This window comes from Cydia strobilella, chromosome 27 (assembly GCF_947568885.1).
Source record: "Cydia strobilella chromosome 27, ilCydStro3.1, whole genome shotgun sequence".
In the NCBI taxonomy this organism is placed as follows: domain Eukaryota; kingdom Metazoa; phylum Arthropoda; class Insecta; order Lepidoptera; family Tortricidae; genus Cydia; species Cydia strobilella.
The window spans coordinates 2850048-2870772 of record NC_086067.1 but is presented as its reverse complement, the minus strand read 5'-3'; the positions used below and the strand labels follow the sequence as shown (position 1 = coordinate 2870772).

Here is a 20725-nt window from a genome sequence, read left to right as displayed (position 1 = left end):
GTATGGATGTCATGTATGTCATAGTGTCAGTGGAAGCAGTATCAGACCATTGAATGAAGCTTACAAATGGAGAAAAACCAATCTAATTTATTACGCCGCTGTGTTCTTAAAAATTCTATATCGAATCCCCTTCTCGTTATAAGAAGGAGCGCTATGTACGAACGAAAGTGACACAAATCTTTTATTGAACCCTTTTCTTTTAAGCCTAACATACTGGCGACATCGCACGGCTTATCACGCACACTGGCGACATGTATCACGCGCTGTCGCCAGACATGCCGAGTGAAGTCCGGCAACGTCGCGCCACTCCACCCGACATCGCTGGCGACACGTGTCACAAGACAGTTGTCACCTAGTGTATCCCTGGCTTTAAGTGAGTTTTGAATGCTAAATAAATATGAGTAGAATAGATATCCCAACACTTTTGCACAAAACTAATCAGGCGGATATTTTGAAGATTTAACTGCAGAGCTTAATTTGCTTATATATTAAGCATTAACATTCTTGCACAAAAGAGAATAGGAGTCTCAAGTCTACTCTCGTTTCACATAGAAGACACATCCTATCAACAAACTTTAGAGAAACCCCACTAGCGTCTTTTGAGCGCCGGCGTCTAGTCAGCGCTATGGAAAATGGCGTCGCTGCGCAGTTGCGCCAACGTTGCGTCGAGCAGCAGCCATAGAGTTGACTAGACGATGACGCTCGGGAGACACTAGTGTAGGGTCTCTTTTACTTCACGCTCCACTGTGTCACTTTCATTCACTACATTACGTGAAAAATCAACAACAGATTGCATCGAGCACGCAAGCTTACTAACACCGTTCACGATCCAACCAGCAAAAACAGCAGGGATTCACAAAACGAGCGCTTATATAATTACGCTTAGTTACGAACCTAAAGTATGTCTTCCACTTAGTTGCGCACAGTGGCGAGCGTCCAGCGGAGAGCGTCAAGTGTAAGAATTTGAGTGTGCAGGCCGCTTGTATATTTATGTTTGCATTTGTTTAACATGACTACAGTTGTGCCGTCGGAATTTCCAAAATTGCGAACTTTAACATGGTAAGATTTCAGACACTTCTCATATTTTTGTACGGTAATCGAAATTTTCCTTTGGTTTCTATGGAAATTTAAAATTCCCGAGAACTTTCCGCAACGTGCACATCTGTAAGCGTGGGAATTTGAGTTTGCACTGAGGTCGCTCGTATATGTAAACGTAATTTAGTGAAAATGATCCAATCCATAAAAATCTGTCATCAGAATTGTATTTTTTTGTCAAAAAGAAAAGTCATTCAGATGACAAATTGTAGAGGATGGATCTCTAAATTACGTCCATGTTTATATTCATTTAACATGACGCTCCGCTGCTCTCCGTACTAGCGTTTACAATTTTACACCCGTCGCTAGCGTTTTGTGAATCAAACAGCGTTGCTCAACTACTAAGCCTGAGGTTAAGGCTATATGCATCAGGCTATGGCGAGCATTCTCGCCGCGCGTGTTATGTAGTCTAGTATGCGCCGCCAGAAGTTACGCAACGCGTTGGAGCGAGAGAAGAGAAATCTCCAGAGGAAGAAGACGGCCGCCACTTGGGTGAGGATGTGGACTATGTGTAACCTGTAAATAGACAAATAATTGAAGTACACTGTTCATTGAAGCCAGATAAACGTCAACATAATAATATGTGATGTTCCATGGGAAAAGGTACCGTATGGCGGCTGGTGCTTACGTCGCATAGCACCGCAATAATATTAGAGCGGCGTTAATTATAGCTATAGCGCCAACCGCCATAAGGTACCTTTACTCGTGGGACGTCACATATAAAAAGCGAGAGTAATCTATAGAGGGCAGCACAGGGACCCCATGAATCGAATTATGTCAAGTTAAAGTTTTACAGTTCCACCATAAGATAGCATATCTGCCAACTTGCAATGTCGGGTGACATTGTCAAGTTTAAGTTTTCAATTTAAGCCATAAGGTGGCAGATACTTTAACGATACTCTACGGCCTCTACGCGATACTGACTATAGATACTCAATGTCCCCATAATGAAAAATGTCCACATAATGAACATAAAAAAAATATTCCATGCCGTTTCACGGTTAAATAATTATGATGGTTCCAATTAATTATCAAGATATGTTTATGTTAGCATAATATGTAATGCAAATAAATTATCATTATTAATAAATCATGATCTGTCCCAGAACATCTTTATCGAAACTTATTAAAATAGCTAACCGCACTAAATTAGTGCACCGGATTCTAAAAACTATAAAAACTAAAGAACCCAGAAGTAGTTATGCTAATCCTCACCTCCGGAGATGAGTCCTGGACCTTGGCAGCGTGTCCGGGCTCTCCTTGAACAAGAACCTCCTGATGCCGAGCACGTAGCTCTCAATATACGCGTCCCAGTCGATGTTTCTATAAATAAAACAATTTTATTTAATTTCATAATATTGATCTTGATAAAAAAAAATAACGGCGTAATAATAGAGAAAGTATATGCAAAGAACATACAGAACCGTGACAACAGTTATTATTTTAGGCAGCGCTTTATTTATTTACTATTTTTACACTTCAGCTCAGCTTTTTTAGAAAAAATGGTACCATTTATAATGGTACCTACAAAAAATGGTACCATTTTGGTACTGTATGTGAAAATGTGTCATTTTTTTGGTGACGTATTTTTTTAACCCTTAAATGCATAATGATGTATATATGCATCGTATATTTGATGGTTTTTTTAAATACTATGATTTTTTTCTTTATTTTTCCCTCAATCTATACAACATGACACATCTATTTCAATTTATTAAAAAGTTAAACAAAAAATCATGCATTTAAGGGTTAAATTAGTCCCCGTGATTCCTGAATGACACGATCTATAGAGCTTCTTTTCTTGATGGACTTGAGGGCGGTGTTGCCCGTAGCCAATGTCACGTAAAAGGGTAGGAACAAAATAAATGCTCTTAGAGCACGACGCTGTTCGGTGGTTGTTGTAGTTGTCTCGTAAAACCGATAGCTGGATTTTACGAGAAGCACGTGGACTACCGGCCGTTGACTCCAAAATGGTGGTTAAACACGCTTTGAGATTAATTCTCCATTCACTGCACACTACCACATTAGATTATTGTTTAATAAAGCTATCGATATTACACTTTAAACAATATTAATGAGCAAAAAACAAAGGAATTAATCACGAGGCTACTATCAAGATGGCGTTCGAACCCGAAGTCCTCTATAGAGCTTGTACGTTGACGTTGTCATCCTCGACCGCTCATTGTCAGGCGTGACTCACTCCGCGATTTCGTCGCGCCGCTACAAGTACATGCGGCCGCCCCCAGTTCTGGTGTCTAGCCATAGTGATTGCCGCGCACCTCTACGGAACGGACGCCTGTTCGCACATGCGCCATATCATATCTGGCTTAATAGACGCGTTTTGCTAGAGAGTGAATGTTCTGTACCTACTACTATTATTTATTCTGTGCCATTGGTGGGTGGTGAAATATTCTTTTTTTTTTTAGGAGGCAAACGAGCAGACGGATCACCCGATGGTAAGCGATTACCGCCGCCCATGGACACCCGCAACACCAGAGGGGTTGTAAGTGCGTTGCCGGCCTTTAAGATGGGAGTACGCTCTTTTCTTGAACGTTTGAAGGTCATATCGGTCCGGAAATACCGCAGGCGATAGTTCATTCCACATTCATTCAAGACAAGCTGCCACGTTGTCGTGTAAATTTCAGCTTTACTAACCTGACATTAAAGTCGAAAATGCGTCTGTCCTCTGTCGATAGGGCCGTGCATAATGCTTGTACGTTGTCATCCGCGAACGCCCATTGGCGGGTGGTGAAATATTCAAGGCATGCTGCAGCTTTTTCAAGTTTGTTTTGCACCCGCATCATCCTGTTAACAGACATTATAATTCATAATTGTGCCATTTTCAACCAAAAGGGTACTTACTGTCGCTTGTCAGTAAGGCGCTATTTCCAAATAGCTTCAATTAGAAATCAACCTTATCGACAACCGACAATGTGGTACCATATGGTTGAAAACGTCACAATTATTAACAATTATAAAAACCGGCCAACCGCGTACGAAGGGTTCCGTACCATTACGCAAAACACGGCAAAAAAAATCACGTTTGGGAGCCCCACTTAAATATGACAAAATTATTAGTTAGATTTGAATGTTGCAAGAGTCTCATACATACGCCGTTTCTCGAAATTCAACTCTTAACACCATACTCACATGGGTTTCTTTCCAGTGGCCCTCGCGAAGGTGTCCATCACGAAGGCAGGGGCTCGGTGTTCGATTTAGAAGTAGCGCTCAAAAACAAAACGTCGTATGAGCCAAGACGCAGCCAATCTAAAATCAACTCGTATACCATACTCACATGGGTTTCTTTCCAGTGGCCCTCGCGAAGGTGTCCATCATGAAGGCAGGGGCTCGGTGTTCGATTTAGAAGTAGCGCTCAAAAACAAAACGTCGTATGAGCCAAGACGCAGCCAATCTAAAATCAACTCGTATACCATACTCACATGGGTTTCTTTCCAGTGGCCCTCGCGAAGGTGTCCATCACGAAGGCAGGGGCTCGGTGTTCGATTAGCGAGAGCGTGGAGTGTTTGAGACGGTTGTTCGTTATGTCGCCGCCGGGGTACCAAAGCACCTCGCCTGAAGAAAAATAATAATTAGACAAATCATCATCAAAACATATTGGCTAAGTGCTAAGTGCGTAGTGGAGTTTTGAAGATAGATTTTCGAACGTCATAGAAGCTCATTAGATTATTTTAAAACGGGTCACTCACGTATTATTAAGTTGAATAGCTCGACATGTTTCCAGTGAAGACGTGTCGTTGCTCCGTGAAGACGGTCCTCGTAAATTTTATGTCTCTTTCTTCTATGTTGCTTTCTTTTTGTCTGTTACCTTCCGTGTTTCTCACCTGATGGTCTCATCGGAAGATCAGCGCTGGAAGTTCGCCAGCAGCATGCTGAGATGGGGCCATTTCGTGACACTTTATTTTCACTATGTTCTTTAAATGTATGTCTATTGTCTGTGTGTTTACGAATAAAAAATATTCTATTCTATTCTATTCTATTCTATTCTATTCTAAATTGGACCGAAACATGTCGAGCTATTCAACTTAATAATACGTGAGTGACCCGTTTTAAAATAATCTAATATGTTTGAGTCTCACGGGAGTTTTCGTCCGCCAGCGCGAGCGTGTCATTCCAAAAAGGTCGTAACTACAATTACTAAATCGTTTGAAAATGAATCTTAAGTCAACTTACTGAAGGGATGTTTCCGCATGTATTTGAAGCTGGTCCGTACGAAGCGCTGCCACGTGATGGGGTTCTGCTGGCCGGTGCAGCAGTTATATACAAGCACACCGTCATTTCTGTGGACAAATGTTTTTTTCACTTCTGATCCTCGTAAAATTGGTGTTAAAGTCGCCTGTATGCAGCATACAGTTGCTTTTTATGCCTTAGTACTTAAAGAGAAATCTGCTATTTCATCCGGTTCGAAGGACCACTTTGTATATAAGATACAAGTTGCTACGTTACCGATCATTTATTCCGTTTTTTTTTGACATGGAAATTAGAGTCGGCCGGACAATTTCCCAGCCCTATTACTCTTAACCCTAGAACCATGGAGACTATATAAAGGAGCCAAATCTCTATGTATGAAAAGTGTCCATCAAAAAACAGTAATTAGGCGGCGCCACCATACACCGGAATACTACCAAAAACAACCTACGTAATTTGGTCGGGTTATTTGTTGCCTTATATGGTTCATGTTATACTCATGTCCCAGAGCCTAACTAGCGCCACCGAAGAGATTAGGAACTATTATTTAAAGCTGAAAGCGGTCACTTTTGCAACAATTCTACCATAAGAGATTGGCATCCTTTCTTTACCATCCATACCTAGAACCATTTATTCCGAAATATGACATCGTCTTATATAGGTTCTAAGTAATACTACTGTTATCTAGTTTGCGTCGGGAGCAGCGACATCTATGAAGTAATTTGAACAACAAAGTAAACATACTCCATATATCGGCTCGAACACCTTACCTATTTACTTTTTAACAATTAAGTCCTGCACGTGCACCTACCATACTGCCTACCAGCAGTGCTGCTGATATTTATTTATTTATTTTATTTATTTAAACTTTATTGCACAAAATATATACAACAACGTACAAATGGCGGATTTAATGCCAAATGGCATTCTCTACCAGTCAACTATAGCAGCATTTAATGCACTTATTGCACGTCTACCTCAACCCACGGCACGGGGGGAGAATACCTATCACATTTGTCAAAATCGTTGTATAATGAAAGTTATAATTGTCTAAATCGTTGTATAATGAATATTAAAGTTGCCTAAATCGTTGCATAATGAACATTACAGTTCTCTAAACAATTGTTGGATACACTTGATTGGCGTTAAATGCGTATTATACTATAGTATAACTCAAAAAACCTACCGTCTCTGGCTTGTTCTCCACGCGCACACGATCATCAGATTGATGACAGTATCCACAGGCACCAGATCAGCCACCCGAGCCCCGGTGCCCAACATGCTCCTGAAGATGCCCTTGCCGACAGCCGCAATGATGCCATTAGGCCCGTTCCAGTTGTCCACCCAACCCTGGACCGGTTCTCGGACCGAGGAGAGCACTGGAATTATCAGAATAAGCAATATTAGGGTTCCGTACCCAAAGGGTAAAAACGGGACCCTATTACTAAGACTCCGCTGTCCGTCTGTCTGTCACCAGGCTGTATCTCATTAACCGTGATAGCTAGACAGTTGAAATTTTCACAGATGATGTATTTCTGTTGCCGCTATAACAACACGGAACCCTCGGTGCGCAAGTCCGACTCGCACTTGGCCGGTTTTTTTATTAATAAGTGTTTTTGCGTCACAAAAACTACAAGAAAGAAAAAAAGACAAGAGGTAACCGCAGTCAAACAATGAAATTTAAAAATCTAATGAGGTCACTATATAAAATAAGTTTTCTCAATATAAAAAAAAAACGGCCAAGTGCGAGTCGGACTCGCCCACCGAGGGTTCCGTACTTTTTAGTATTTGTTGTTATAGCGGGATCATCTGTGAAAATTTCAACTGTCTAAGTATCACGATGACAGACAGACGGACAGACGGACAGTTAAGTTTTAGTAATAGGGTCTCGTTTTTACCCTTTGGGTACGGAACCCTAAAAATCTAATTAGGTCACTATATACAATAAATTTTCCCAACATAAGCAAAAAAAAAAAAACAATTTAAGTCCCGGAGAAACGAAGTGCAGCTCTGGTGGGTTAGAAGTGCGTTGGTGTCTTTTGTTTTAGATAGCGAGTATGTGTTGCATAATTGTGGTATTTTCTATAAAAAGGGACCTTATTGTCGATGGCGCTTACGCCATTACTAACGATGCTCCGATATAAATACAATGCCGCGCGACGCTGTGCGGCGTAAGCGCCATCGACAATAAGGTCCCTTTCCATAGTAAATGCCCCAATTATAAATTTTGGTTACAAAATCTATAAGAGAGAAATATAATAAACCTCGCGGTTACAGCGGTTAAAATACGTGATTTAAAATAGTGGCCAAAACAATAAACCAAACTTGGTAGAGTTACCTAGAATAACTCTGACTGCAACGATTTTGATGGCACAGACTGTGCAAGTGTTATTTAAACGTCATAATTTCATATAAGTTTGACGTTTCAAACAACACTTGCACAGTGGGCTATCAAAATCGCTGCAAACTTATCTTGGTCCAACTTTATCTATTAAGAATTTAAGTCCCGCAAAAACGAAGTGCAACTCTGGTGGGTTAAAAGCGCGTTGATGTCTCTTGTTCTATATAGTGAGTATTGAATATTACAGTTCACTAAATAGTTGCATAATGAATATTATAGTCGCCTAAATCGTTGTATAATGAGTTGCGCTCACCGATGGACGGCCGAACGATGGCCACAGGCAGCTTGCCGCACTCCTTGATAAGCATGTCTTCCGCGAGCGCCTTCGTGAATGTATACGTGTTCGGCCGGTCACCTGCGAAAAAAATATCATATCATCTAATTATATGCTTAACTGTAGATGGAGAGAAAAAATATAAGGAACATAGTCACAGGATAAATAATAGTACTAGGTACAGAAGATTCACTCTCTATAACAAATCGCGTCTATTACGACAGATAAGACCGCTAGGTGGCGCAAGCGCGAACAGGCGTCCGTTCCGTAGCAGTGCGCGGCAACGGCAACTACTAAGGCTAGACACCAAAATTGGTGTGGGCCGCATGTACTTGTAGCGACGCGACGAAATCGCGAAGTGAGCCACGCGCCACGCCTGACATAGTGAATTTGCGGGATAAAAAAAGTTACCTTCTTGACAAATCTAAAAGTTCATTCATCACCAGTTCATCTTGGTAACGTCTGGACCAGGGTGACAACGCGTTGAGGGTGCGTTGGAGGCGCGTAGACCGTTTCTTCACTAGCTTCAAAGGGTATTCCACACTTACCAACGAGATCAGGTGTGATTCTATCCACCAGTTCATCTTGGTAACGTCTGGACCAGCGTGACAACGTGTTCAGGGTGCGCTGGAGGCGCGTAGACCGTTTCTTCACTAGCTTCAAGGGGTGGTCCACACTTACCAACGAGATCAGGTGTGATTCTACCCACTAGCTCATCTGGTAGGGTCGGGTGACGTGCTCAGGGTGCGCTGGAGGCGCGTAAACCCTTTTTTCACTAGCTTCAAAGGCTATTCCACACTTACCAACGAGATCAGGTGTGATTCTATCCACCAGTTCATCTGGTAACGTCTGGACCAGGGTGACAACGTGTTCAGGGTGCGCTGGAGGAGCGTAGACGGTTTCTTCAACGCGTTCGCGCTCGCAGTTGCAGTATGCCGTCGAGACGTGGACTAGGGCCTGAAATTGAGGGTAAAAAATAAATGTACCTACTAATGAATGATTTGTGTGACTGAACATTGCCAAAAATTATTGAGGTATTATTATAATTTGGGTAAAATGAGGAGACAATCTTTTTTTTGCCGCGGATGCTGAATAATATGTTGGTTTGATCCCAGCTGTGGTTACTTTTTCTTTCATATATGACATCTATTTAATTTAAAAATGAAATGACGTTATTCTGCTCATGTTTACATAAATATGATTTTAGTTTGATTAGGCTGGCCAGTATTTTGCTTAACGCATTAGCATTGCCATTCAACGTGGCAATGCAGCCAGCCTTCTGGGCACACTGCCCATCGACAGTGACTTGGCGGACGTGTTTTATTTATAGGACCTTATTAGGGTTTTATTGCTATTTCAAACTGAAAAAACTGTACTATATTTGAGAATGTCATCATAATGACAGCTTCCAAGAATTCGTATAGATTTAATATGTGTAGTTTTGCGGAACAACGATTTGAAAACAAGAAATGTATGGTTAGTATGGCAGTTTATTACGTACACTAATATACATACTGTCAAGCTATTTTTTAATGTGAGATAGCACATTTACACGATGTTATGTGAAAAATGAAAATGAAAAAAAAAAAATGTTTATTTTTGGTTACAACATTTCACAATTTACAATTTAGTTATGCTTGGAATCTCCTTGTAAGTATTGTAAATACTTGTGACAGAAGACCCCGCTACTAACTATTAAATAAGGGTTTATAAATAGTAACCGAACATATCATATATTAATTAGTTCTCATGAACTTTAGCTAAAGTAAAGTTTAACATACAATTTATATTACAATTACAATTATTATATATGTGAGATCAAATACTGAATTACTGATACAGTATGTTGCTATTTGTTGTCAAATATTAGGCTAAAGTTCTGTTTGAAAATTCAACTTGTTTTCCTTTGTTCTAATTAATAAAATGTTTAGAACATTCCTGAGCACTAACCCATTCACTGCTGAGCTACGTACGAGTACGTAGCACTATAGGGTGCCCATAGGACCCGTCAGATTTATTGCGCGAGGCGTGAATATGGAGTTTATGCTTCCGATGTAGCGCCCATCATATACTTAAGAGTAAGTCTCTTGTCGGTGGAGCAATTTCCATGTTTTACGGTCCTCTGCCTTCTCTTTGACAGCCTAATACGACACGAAGTTGAGTTTTTCCTTTATTTGATGCATGTACGCTCTCCTTGGTCTTCCCTCCTTCCTCTTTGCTTCAACTTTGGGAATTTTCACAATCCACTTTTTATAGAAAAGAAGAATGTTTACCTCTAGAAGGAGCATGCGATGACAGAGCTGGACGAGTTGCTGCGTGCCAAGCATGTTGATGGTGACGGACAGTTTCAGTTTCTCGTCGAATTTCACTGTGGCGGCGGAGTGGAATACCACGGACACCTGAAACAAAATGCATTTAAGGGGGTTTTCAGAAAAAATGTTAAGTATCATTTACTTTTTTTCGAAAAACCGTCAACTTTTGGGTTATTTAGACTCAGAATAATGAGTACTATTGAATGAGACAATGAAAAAAAAAATATCCCCAGCTTTACATACAAATTTTGGGCGTCAGTTTTGTAATGGTCCATACAAAATGGATGTGAAAATGCGTTACAAAAATTACATTTTTTGGGACATATTTTTTATCTCTTTTCTTCACGAAAATGTAAAATGTTCGTGTAACTTATCAGGAAAAAAAGGAAAACGGGGAAAAAATGCACTTAATTGTATAGAAGAAGGCTCTATAAATTGGGAAAAAAATCCCAAAATATTAATCCATGGTTTATGGTATATGACCTACCTCGGACACAATTTTGTTTAAAGATATCTTGTATCAGTAAAACTTATACTTGTTTGTAATACAGTGGGAGAAATTGGGACATGGGGGAAAATTATACAAAATGCACAGAAAAAGGAAGTCTTGTCTTCGACAAATTTTCCCCAAATATAACCCTAAGGAATAAAGTATATGACCTACCTTTTGGCAAAGCATGGCCTGGTCGGAGACGCTGATTCCAAGTTCGGGTTCCGTTATATCGCCGACGATGGGCACGATCTTGTTTAACTCGAATGGCCGTTCTTTCCGTAATGTCTCGAACAGCTGGAAAATATACACGTTTTATGTTATGTTATTTATTTAGAAAGGTGAACGTTTATATAGGAAGGACAGTAGTACAGAATGTTTCTCTTCCGAGCCTAAGGCAAGGCTGAATAGGACGGCGGACATTAGGAGGATTCACCATTACCAAGGAGGAATTTCGGATTAGACTACTGGCTGCTCGGTAAAACCCCAATCTAAAAGAAGCTCTATTGTTCTCAACTTTAGGATTAATTTCCCTTACCGGTGACTGTGTGAGTTCTGTGAGACGAGATGCCACGTCTTGCCCCCGCTTCGGTCGCATCAGCAGATAGATGTTCTTGATTTTTGGACAGCTACGTAGCAGCTTCTCGACTAGCACCTGGAAAATGAGACGTATTTGTGACGTTTTCAACCAAAAGGTACCACATTGTCGCTTGTCAATAAGGTTGATTTCAAATTGAAGCTGTATGGAAATAGCGCCATATTGACAACCGACAATAAGTACCCTTTTGATTGAAAATGGCACATCTATTTAATCGTATGTCATAAGTACAAAAATAGGCAATTAATTGCTGTCTTTGCCTATTATTTCGCCTCAGTTTTGTCACTCTTTACCAATGAGACGTAAGGATTTAGAGATGATGGACATTTCGTAATTTTGGAAATTTCGGACAGCATGTCAATAAATGGTATTATTAATGGTAAGCCAAAATTCTCGAGTTGTCTCGAGTTGGAGAAATCTCGAGTCTACCCTACCCCCCCGAATCGACCCTAGTCTGGATTAGCCTTGTTCGTAACAATTCAGAATTTCAAATCGATAGCGTAAGTAGTTCTCGAGATATTTAACGATGTGACAGACAAACAGATGGACAGAGTCCTTCCTTCCTTCCTTCCTTCCTTCCTACCTTTTTGGTATGAGATAAAAACATAGAACCCGATGAATTAAGAATCTCCTCCTGGACCCCAACACCGGAATTAGGCCTATAAATTCCTTTGCGAGTGCGAGTGAGATTGAGTGTAAGCTAGAGTGAGAGCGAGTGTGAATGTGTGAGGTATCAGTGAAAATGATCGTGGGAGTGAGTGTTAGTGTGAATGTGATTGTAAATAAGGGTGAATGAGAGTGAGAGTGTGTTGTAAGTGAGAATGTGTGTAATAGAGTCTGTGCGGAAAGAGAAGATTCGTCAAATGTATGGGGTCCAATACGTTTCACGACACTTCTCTTTCCGAACAGACTCTAGTGAGAAAAGTGCAAGTGGGAGTGAGAGCGAGTGTGTGTATATGAGTGTGCGTGTGCGTGTATGTGTGATAATGTGTGCGTGTGTGTGCATGCTCACCTTGCCCATAAAGCCCGTGCCCCCCGTAACGAACACGGATTTATCCGCGTAGAACTCCGCTACAGGCACGTACTCCTGACTCCCGAAATGTCCGTTCACACAAGACGCCATATTGGATTGTTCAATCGTTCACAGCGGCCAGATACAACAGAGAAGGTTCTTATTTGTGGGTTTTCTTTAACATGGCGGATATGGGTTTCTGAAACAAGAGATAAAATTACGTTAAAATTATATAAAACCATAGACATAGTATAATATAAAATACAAGTAGTTATAAACGCGCCACCGAGCGACCGGGGGTAAAAGAATGAATATTCATATAAAATTTGGGCAGCATAGGATTTTTTCTCTTTCACTCTTATAAATTTCGGTATTTCGCCATCGCTTCCTACCTACGATGCCACCCGGTCGGTGATAAGGACAAAGCATGGCACTATTTTCTCTTTCCTCTTATAGGAATCGCAATAAGGCTATCTTTCTCTATCAAAGAGTGTCAGGCCCTTGTATAAAACAATAGACAGCGTAAGAAATGGGGTTAGCCTGTTGAAGTGTTTTACAGATGGCGCCTGTCAATCCTATGAATAGTGTCAAATTCTTATTTTTTCTTGGAATTTTATGGCCTGGATGCTAGCCCCTTTATGCCAAATCCCATAGAAAAAAACTAGAGACAGATAAAACCTATGTTGGCGCCATCTATATAAACCTTTGACAGTTCCTAACCCCATTGCGTTACGATTTCATACGGGCCGGTAAGTCGTTAAGCGATTAAGGGAGATGTATCATGACGCCTGGTAAGCGTTAGCTGCCGCACCGTTGGTGCATTGAGGTATCACTCAAACATAGGTTTTATTTTGTTGAGTTGTATGTGCCAATAAGGGACATACGTGCCAACTACACTTGACAGACTGCTCAGCGTCACTCAACAGTGAACTATTAATTTTCTCATACAATAAAATTAAGCGAAAATTTTAACGATAACAAACCGTTTAGTTTAGGGTAGGTAACCGACCCAAAATAGGTCATACATAATACATTGTGGCACAAATGTTAACGAGAGTCAATAGAAATACGATACGCGGAGCGAAAATGTTATTTTAAGATACGGAACCCTAAATATTATTGCTAACGCGCCTGTTTTATACACAAGTTTTAGTTTAGATTTGGCTAAGTAATTGATATTTGTTACTTGTTGTAACCGTAATGAGTAAAACACTAGGATTTGAACGGAATTATAGCAAACTAGAGCATTGCAGTAACCTGCGCGACCCCTCGGTGTAGGGCTTCTTAGGTGCCCTAGAATCGGCACTTTGGACATAGGTGAGTAGGTTACATTACATGCTAGGTTTTTAAATATTAGAACAGTATGATTTTAAAGTTAAAAAAATATTTATTCAAGTAAGTAAGTAAGTACTTTTAAATTGTCTATACCTAAGAATAATTTAATATAGTGTCATGTTACTGGCAGGTGGAGCGAAGTGCGAGAGGAATTGTTAAGGTTCTGTGAGAAGATAGATGAGCGTCCTTCAACAGTTTGAATGTGCTTATTGTATAATAATATAATTAGTTTACCTGTTTTTGTTTTTAATTTGTTTCTAGTTTTGCAGTGACTTTGTATATTTCATACTGTTATGCTGTACAACTATTTTTAAAATAATAAATAAATAAATAAATGTTTAAGATTGTCTTCGGTTACCGCGATAGTTACTCATGAAATAAAACTATGAAAACGGATTATATCGCGTATATTGAATTTATAATTCATCCCGACGTTTCGAACTCTTTATTCCTCTTTGAATTTCGAACTCTTTGACCACGAACGCTGTAAAGAGTTCGAAACGTCGGGATGAATTATAAATTCAATATACGCGATATAATCCGTTTTCATAGTTTTATTTCAAATGTTTAAGAGTCTCACTAAGGTTAGTGAGTGGTAGCGGTCGCCATACAATCACATGAAATTTTACATGACCACTAAAGTAATGTACAGTTAGGTACCTCACTGTACATGTACATCTATGTTTGGTACTAGCTCTCCTCCAATTGAGGAAGAATTTGAATCTTCTCAAGCAGTGGTGTAAGGTTAGAGCTTTATTTGACGTTCATATGCGAATTGTAATATGCCTACTTGGAAAATAAATTATATTTATCTTCATATTCGGTCATCTCATCTCCCCCCTCCCCTTGTCTTCTTCATACTTTAAGGAATAAATTAATAGTATATTATGATAAAAGTGTGTTGCGTTGCGAGGCGATATTGTGTTATAATGAAAAAAGCACGCAGGCTTAAATATTATCTAAGATTGTGAGTGTAAAAGCGGTTCAATAAGTTCCATGTTACGAGCAATATTGTGCTGAAAAAATGTCCTTTATATACGTAAATTGGCCTACTAGTTTTGACGTTACAATGGAACACTCTAAACAAATATAACCACATTGTATAAACTGCTAAAACCATAACATCACTAGTCGGGCAAGTAAAATAAATACAGGCATTTTTTCTACATATGATATTTATCAATTGCTTTTTAGGATTATGTACCCAAAGGGTATAAACGGGACCCTATTACTAAGACTCGACTGTCCGTCTGTCTGTCTGTCACCAGATAGCTATGAACCGCGATAGCTAGACAGTTGAAATTTTCACAGTTGATGTATTTTTGTTGCCCATATACAACAAATACTAGAAAGTACGGAACCCTCGGTGGGCGAGTCCGACTCGCACTTGTCCGGTTTTATATTTCGTTTCTGCCCGTATCCTATGTCCGACCTCGGACCTTAAACTATCTCTTACAGCGGTTTAAGTGAGAAGAGGTAAGTAACAGACAGACAGATAGACTGAGTTACTTTCGGACTTATATTATTAGTAGGTAACGATATTTTTTAAAGGGACATACACAAATGTTTATACAAACATTATTCATCGATTTTTTCATGACTCTTTCTCAGATTGACTACGACCGAAGTCGCGCGCTAAAACACTAACCACATTTTTCCTGTAAGTATAAACTAGAGGCGGGTTCTCGCGCGCGACTGGTGACTGACGAACAGATGTGCCAATATTATTAATAAATTTTCGTAAATTGTTTTTCGCTTACCTCAAATGGAAAACTTCTGAACAGCTGAATGTCACTAGTTCACATTCATACCACTATAGTCATACGTTACGTAATTCTTACGTATTTTCACGTAAAATCATGATGACCGACAAATTTCCACAATATATACACCTCACGAGACCGGCTCATAAGTTTATCAATTCGATTACTTATACAATTGATAAAATGTACGATAATATTAGATATTTAAACGTCAATGTCGTTTTCGGTTTTTAGTGGCAGACATGTCAATGTACTTAAAGGAGGTTAGAGCTTTTTGAAGGTTTTATGTAAATTAGTATTTAAACAACAAATTCGGTTTAGCTAATTTTGCGATTTCACTCAAGTATTTTTTAGTCACTCGCGCGACATGTAAAAAATCCGTGAGTGAAACCGTAAAATTAGCTAAGTTAATATGTCTCACGATTCGAACAAATTCGGTTGTTAGTTATTTAGTGGTAAAAATAAATATGGACAATATAAATAAAAAATCACAACATCCAAAAATACGAAAATAGTCTTGAAAGTAAAGCTTAATAAATACTTTCAATGAAAACTATAGCGAACATAATCGAAGACGTTTTTGAGCTGTCACAAAAAGTCATCTATTTTAGTAAACAACGTATGTACAAAGCGCTGCTTTCACTGTTGGTATTATTTATAGTAAGTAATTCGAGCAATTGATCTCACCCATGGACACCTGCAACACCACAGGAATTGCAAGTGCGTTGCGGGCCTTTTAAGATGGAATACACTAAATGTATGGTCGTATCGGTCCGGAGACCACGGGCGAAAGTTTATTCCATAGTTCAGCTGTGCGAAGCAGGAAGTTTCTGGAGAAACGCAAAGTTGAGGACTGCCAAGTGATAACCATCTTAAATGGTGAAGATGGATGTTGTCGCGCAGAGCAATGGCGGAAAGAAGCGGCAGGTATTAATCCGAGCTCAATTGTGTTTATATATGGGGTAAACACAGTATTTTAAGGATAATATGTAATTTGCCCTGTACAATTAGTCATGTATGATAACCCGTGACGTAAACGTTCAGTCTTAACTCAGTTGATCAGAAAGTTGGACGAATACGCGATGAATTGTGTAAAATAATTTAAAATGAAAGTTATTATCTTTCTATTGTGTTGTGTGTGCGGAAATTATGGTGAAAATGTGACCAGTATGTACCTACATTTATAATTATTTTTGTTAGAATTAAGTCTTAGTTATAAACTTCGACCCTGGTGTGTTAGGTTAGCACCGGGTTGATGATGAAAACTAATACTAGTACCAATATTTTAACTTTATTCGTTCGCTACCAACATAATAACAACCAATTTACAATCAATATTCCAAGACGTCTACACTGTAACTCGTCTGTACACGAACTCCCCCTTGTCACAGTGTACCCGCCTTTTATTAACAATTCAAGATGGCGGGAACCAGTGACAAGTAAGGGTCAACTGATACTCTTTTTTAAGCTAATCGTAAAAGTAAAAATGATCAAAATATAAGCTATTAATAAATAATGATCCTTACAAACAGTGTTGCTAACAGGTGGGTCCACCAATCTTTTTTGTAACCGCCCCCTAAAGAGCTACCTTGTGCCTACTCATGATCTTGTTCGACCATCTCCATGTATCGGATGATGGAGCTCAAGGGCAGTGATTTGAATTCCTTCGGTTCCAGATAGCTTGCTCCAAAGCCCAAGCAATTACTAAATTTCACATATTAGGTGCATTACCTACTGTCTTCCTCTTCGCCACACATTTGAAAATCGGTGTTGTCAGGGTTTCTATATGTAATAGTATATTCTTTTTCAGCTGTTCATTTCGACATTAGAATAAGTGACGACACAGCGCATTGTAACCCGGAAATCAGGAATGGGAACAGAACTAAAAGGACTCACATAGTGGTCATAGAAACGGGTAAAAAAATTATATTGAATGGTGGCTTGCAAGCAGTTTATGGCCAAATTGAAAAAGCTAAGTAAGTTTTTATTTTTTTGTTATAATTAAATTTTCTCTAGACTAACATTGACTAGGATATAGACCGTAATTACCTTTTGTATTATAAGCTCCCGATATTTCGACGCCACCGATGGTAACGTTGAAAGCGAACGCAGCCGACGCGCACGAATGAGGGTAGACCGAGCGCGGTCTACACAACTTTGACACCCACCCGCTATCTTAAGTTACCCGTGAACAAGATGCATGTAACGTAACTGCGTCGAAATATCGGGAGTTCGAAAACAATACAAAAGGTAATCACGGTCTATAATCCCGGTCAATATAAGATTAGTTAGGTGATTCGGTACCTAATGTATAAATGAAATACACAATATTCTTAAACTTTTACTAAATGGTTGTGGACCACATAATTTGGTTGATGAATATATCATACAACAACATAATGAGGCTTGGTTTGAGGTAAGACAACTTATAGGAAGTTCGGAGCATTCCAATAGTAGGTAGTGTAGGTACCTTCTTCAGCAGAAATAACATAATCATAGCATTCGGGGCGGATTGGAGTTGAAGTGGCAAATCTGCACTGTATGAAATAATAATAATATTCTGTGAATTCCCTAGTTTTAAAATCAAGTAAAAATAAGTCAACTACCTACTTAAAATAAACTAAAAACATGCAAACATAAATAACTAACGGGATTTTCTCTTCAGGAACATGAAGTAACAAAATAAATGTTAGGAAAATGGAGTTGCAGGTTACGTTTTAACCATAACACAAGGCATAATATAAACCCTGTGGACGATCAAGGATACACTTTTGTTCTCTGCAATATCACCGTGAAAAACCCTGGTAAGAACATAGTACTATTACTTATTCTGTGACATAGTGTAAAACTCAAAATTGCGACCAAAAGCCTAAGAGCGTTTTCACATTGTCCGATCTGAGTCCTACATCCGCGTAGTAAGGCCGCGGGGGCGCGCCCGGGCGCCGTCTTTAGCGGTCACACACACTACAACAAGCATTATGCATACACATACGCACACAAACAAATATTATCGGTCCAGCTGACGGGGGGCTCCGACATGGCTGAATTTATCGGAAGCGCCTTTCCGATATCGGATGTCGAAGGCGCCTATGTCAAAAACAGCTGCAGGAGAGTGCCATTGGCATTAAGTCCGCCTTTTTTGCGTTATTTATCGTTTTTTAGTAATAATGATTTATTAAAATGCATAAATAAATACGGAGAAACACATATATCTTACATTTTACTTCGTTCCGACATCCGATATTGGATCAGACAATGTGAAAACGCTCTAAGGTATATACCTAATTAATGTATATAAACAAGATTCGAACTTGCGAACTTTTGGAACACCGATCTAATCTAAAGCTCTTAACCAACTGAGCTACCGATGGTTACCAGAAGCGTGCGAATTTTCCATACCTTCTGTTTACACGCCTAAAGGAGCCCACTGACTATCAGTCCGCCGGACGATATCGGCCTGTCAGTTGGAACAAAAATTTGACAGTTCCGAACAACTGACAGGCCGATATCGTCCGGCGGACTGATAGTCAGTGGGCCCCTTTAGGGAGGTGCATGGCTTAGGATCTTAAATTTGAAAACCTTCAGAGCGACCCTCGTATGGCCTCACACACTTTGTGCGGTGTCCACGAGTAACAAATATATACTTATGTGACAGAATCGTGACTTCAGTAGAAATAGAAAATAGTGGACAATAACTATACCCGTACAAAGGAACTGTAAGTGTGTCGTTCATATAGGCTTTACGATTCTCCTGGTACTGTGTAATATACAATGAAAGAAAATTTATACTTTTTTTTTTTAATAACCTGTAGTGTCCCACTGCTGGGCAAAGGCCTCTCCCTTTGATTTCCATGACTCCCGTTGTTGAGCTGTTTTATACTAAAGTTTTTAATTACAAAATACTTAGAAAGTTGTTGAAATGAAACGATTTTAAAAATTGAAATGAAACGAAGAAATAATAATATTATTCATGCCATTGTTACTGATAGTTATAGAGACGTTTTAATAGTGCTATGTTTTTTTCATTAAATTTTATAACATACTTATAGTCCATATTTTATTACACTCCAATTCCGTCTCACAACATAAAATTATGAAATGTACACTTAGTATCAGTGAAAATTGGTCACTGCATGAAAAATTTACACAAATTGACATGTTTTTAATATATTTGAGTGTATAATAATTGGGTTTCCGTACAGTTTATCTAATCACGTGTGTATCCAAATATCTCCAGTGTGACTAACCAAACATTTATTTTATGATATGATCGATAAAATTTAACACAGTTTTCACACCTTGGACATTTAGTAGAAATTAAAATGATAATCATTTATTTACGTAATTTATATACAGAGGTACTACAGTACAAATACTAAACTAAATTAATAACTAGATTAAATCTATAATAGGCCCTTGAGGCATTGTACCAAGGATGCTGGCGGCATTTCCTCGCTGTATCGCAATGCTGATACGTTGCGAGAGGAAGCCGCCAGCTCTTCGGTGACCAGTTGCGTCAACGGCTCTTAGACCGAAGAGTATTGTCATATATAGGAGACTCTATGACATGAACCATAGAGATATAATAATGTGGAGATGAAATGGGGGAGGGGCAGCAAATAACCCGACCAAATTACGTAGGTTGTTTCTGGTATGTTGTCAGGAATGTTAAAACGTGTTTTTAATTTTGTCGCATTGCGTATATTCTGTCCCACACGGTCGCACGGGTGCACATCATATAAAATACGTGTATGGTCTTGGTACTTCAGTGTATGGTGGCGCCGCCTATTTACTGTTTTTTGATGGGCACTTTTCATATATAGAGATTGACATCCTTTCTATACCATCCATATTCCAGACGTTGTTATGTGTCTAAGTCAGTGCAGAGTTATCTTGGACTGTTTTTTTTAAATCTAAAAGGTGCAATAGCAATTTACGTCATGTTTTATAGTTTTTTCTATAAAATGCTTCCTGCGGTTATTTCGATGGATCACTATATGTGGTCGCAAAACGTGACAACAATGACTTAGTATGGATGTATTGTTGTAGTTTAAGTATTGCATGGATCATTGGTTGAAATAAAGTTGTGTATAGTTGTTAGCAGCCGGGCTAGCACATGATTGACGCGAGAGTATCTCGCCGCGACATAGACTACCCGTCCCTCTTTAATTCATACAGTTAGTAAAAGACAGGTAGTCTATTTCGCGGCGAGATACTGTCGCGTCAATCATGTGCTTGG

At 39.3% G+C, this 20725-nt stretch overlaps 1 protein-coding gene across 1 annotated transcript in view; it reads right to left on the bottom strand.

The window, feature by feature from the left end:
* Positions 1-1276: 1276 nt before the first annotated feature.
* LOC134753515 (putative fatty acyl-CoA reductase CG5065) overlaps positions 1277-20725 on the bottom strand; it is a 51787-nt gene continuing 32338 nt past the window's right edge. The window contains exons 2-13 of the mRNA XM_063689412.1: positions 12389-12587; positions 11317-11433; positions 10953-11075; positions 10250-10375; positions 8780-8933; positions 7956-8057; positions 6488-6680; positions 5287-5393; positions 4536-4668; positions 3751-3900; positions 2311-2418; positions 1277-1611 (exon numbers count right to left, since the gene is read on the bottom strand). Of these exons, the coding sequence (XP_063545482.1) occupies positions 1464-1611; positions 2311-2418; positions 3751-3900; positions 4536-4668; positions 5287-5393; positions 6488-6680; positions 7956-8057; positions 8780-8933; positions 10250-10375; positions 10953-11075; positions 11317-11433; positions 12389-12499 (1572 nt within the window). The 5' untranslated portion in view covers positions 12500-12587 and the 3' untranslated portion in view covers positions 1277-1463. The remainder of the gene's footprint in view (positions 1612-2310; positions 2419-3750; positions 3901-4535; positions 4669-5286; positions 5394-6487; positions 6681-7955; positions 8058-8779; positions 8934-10249; positions 10376-10952; positions 11076-11316; positions 11434-12388; positions 12588-20725) is intronic.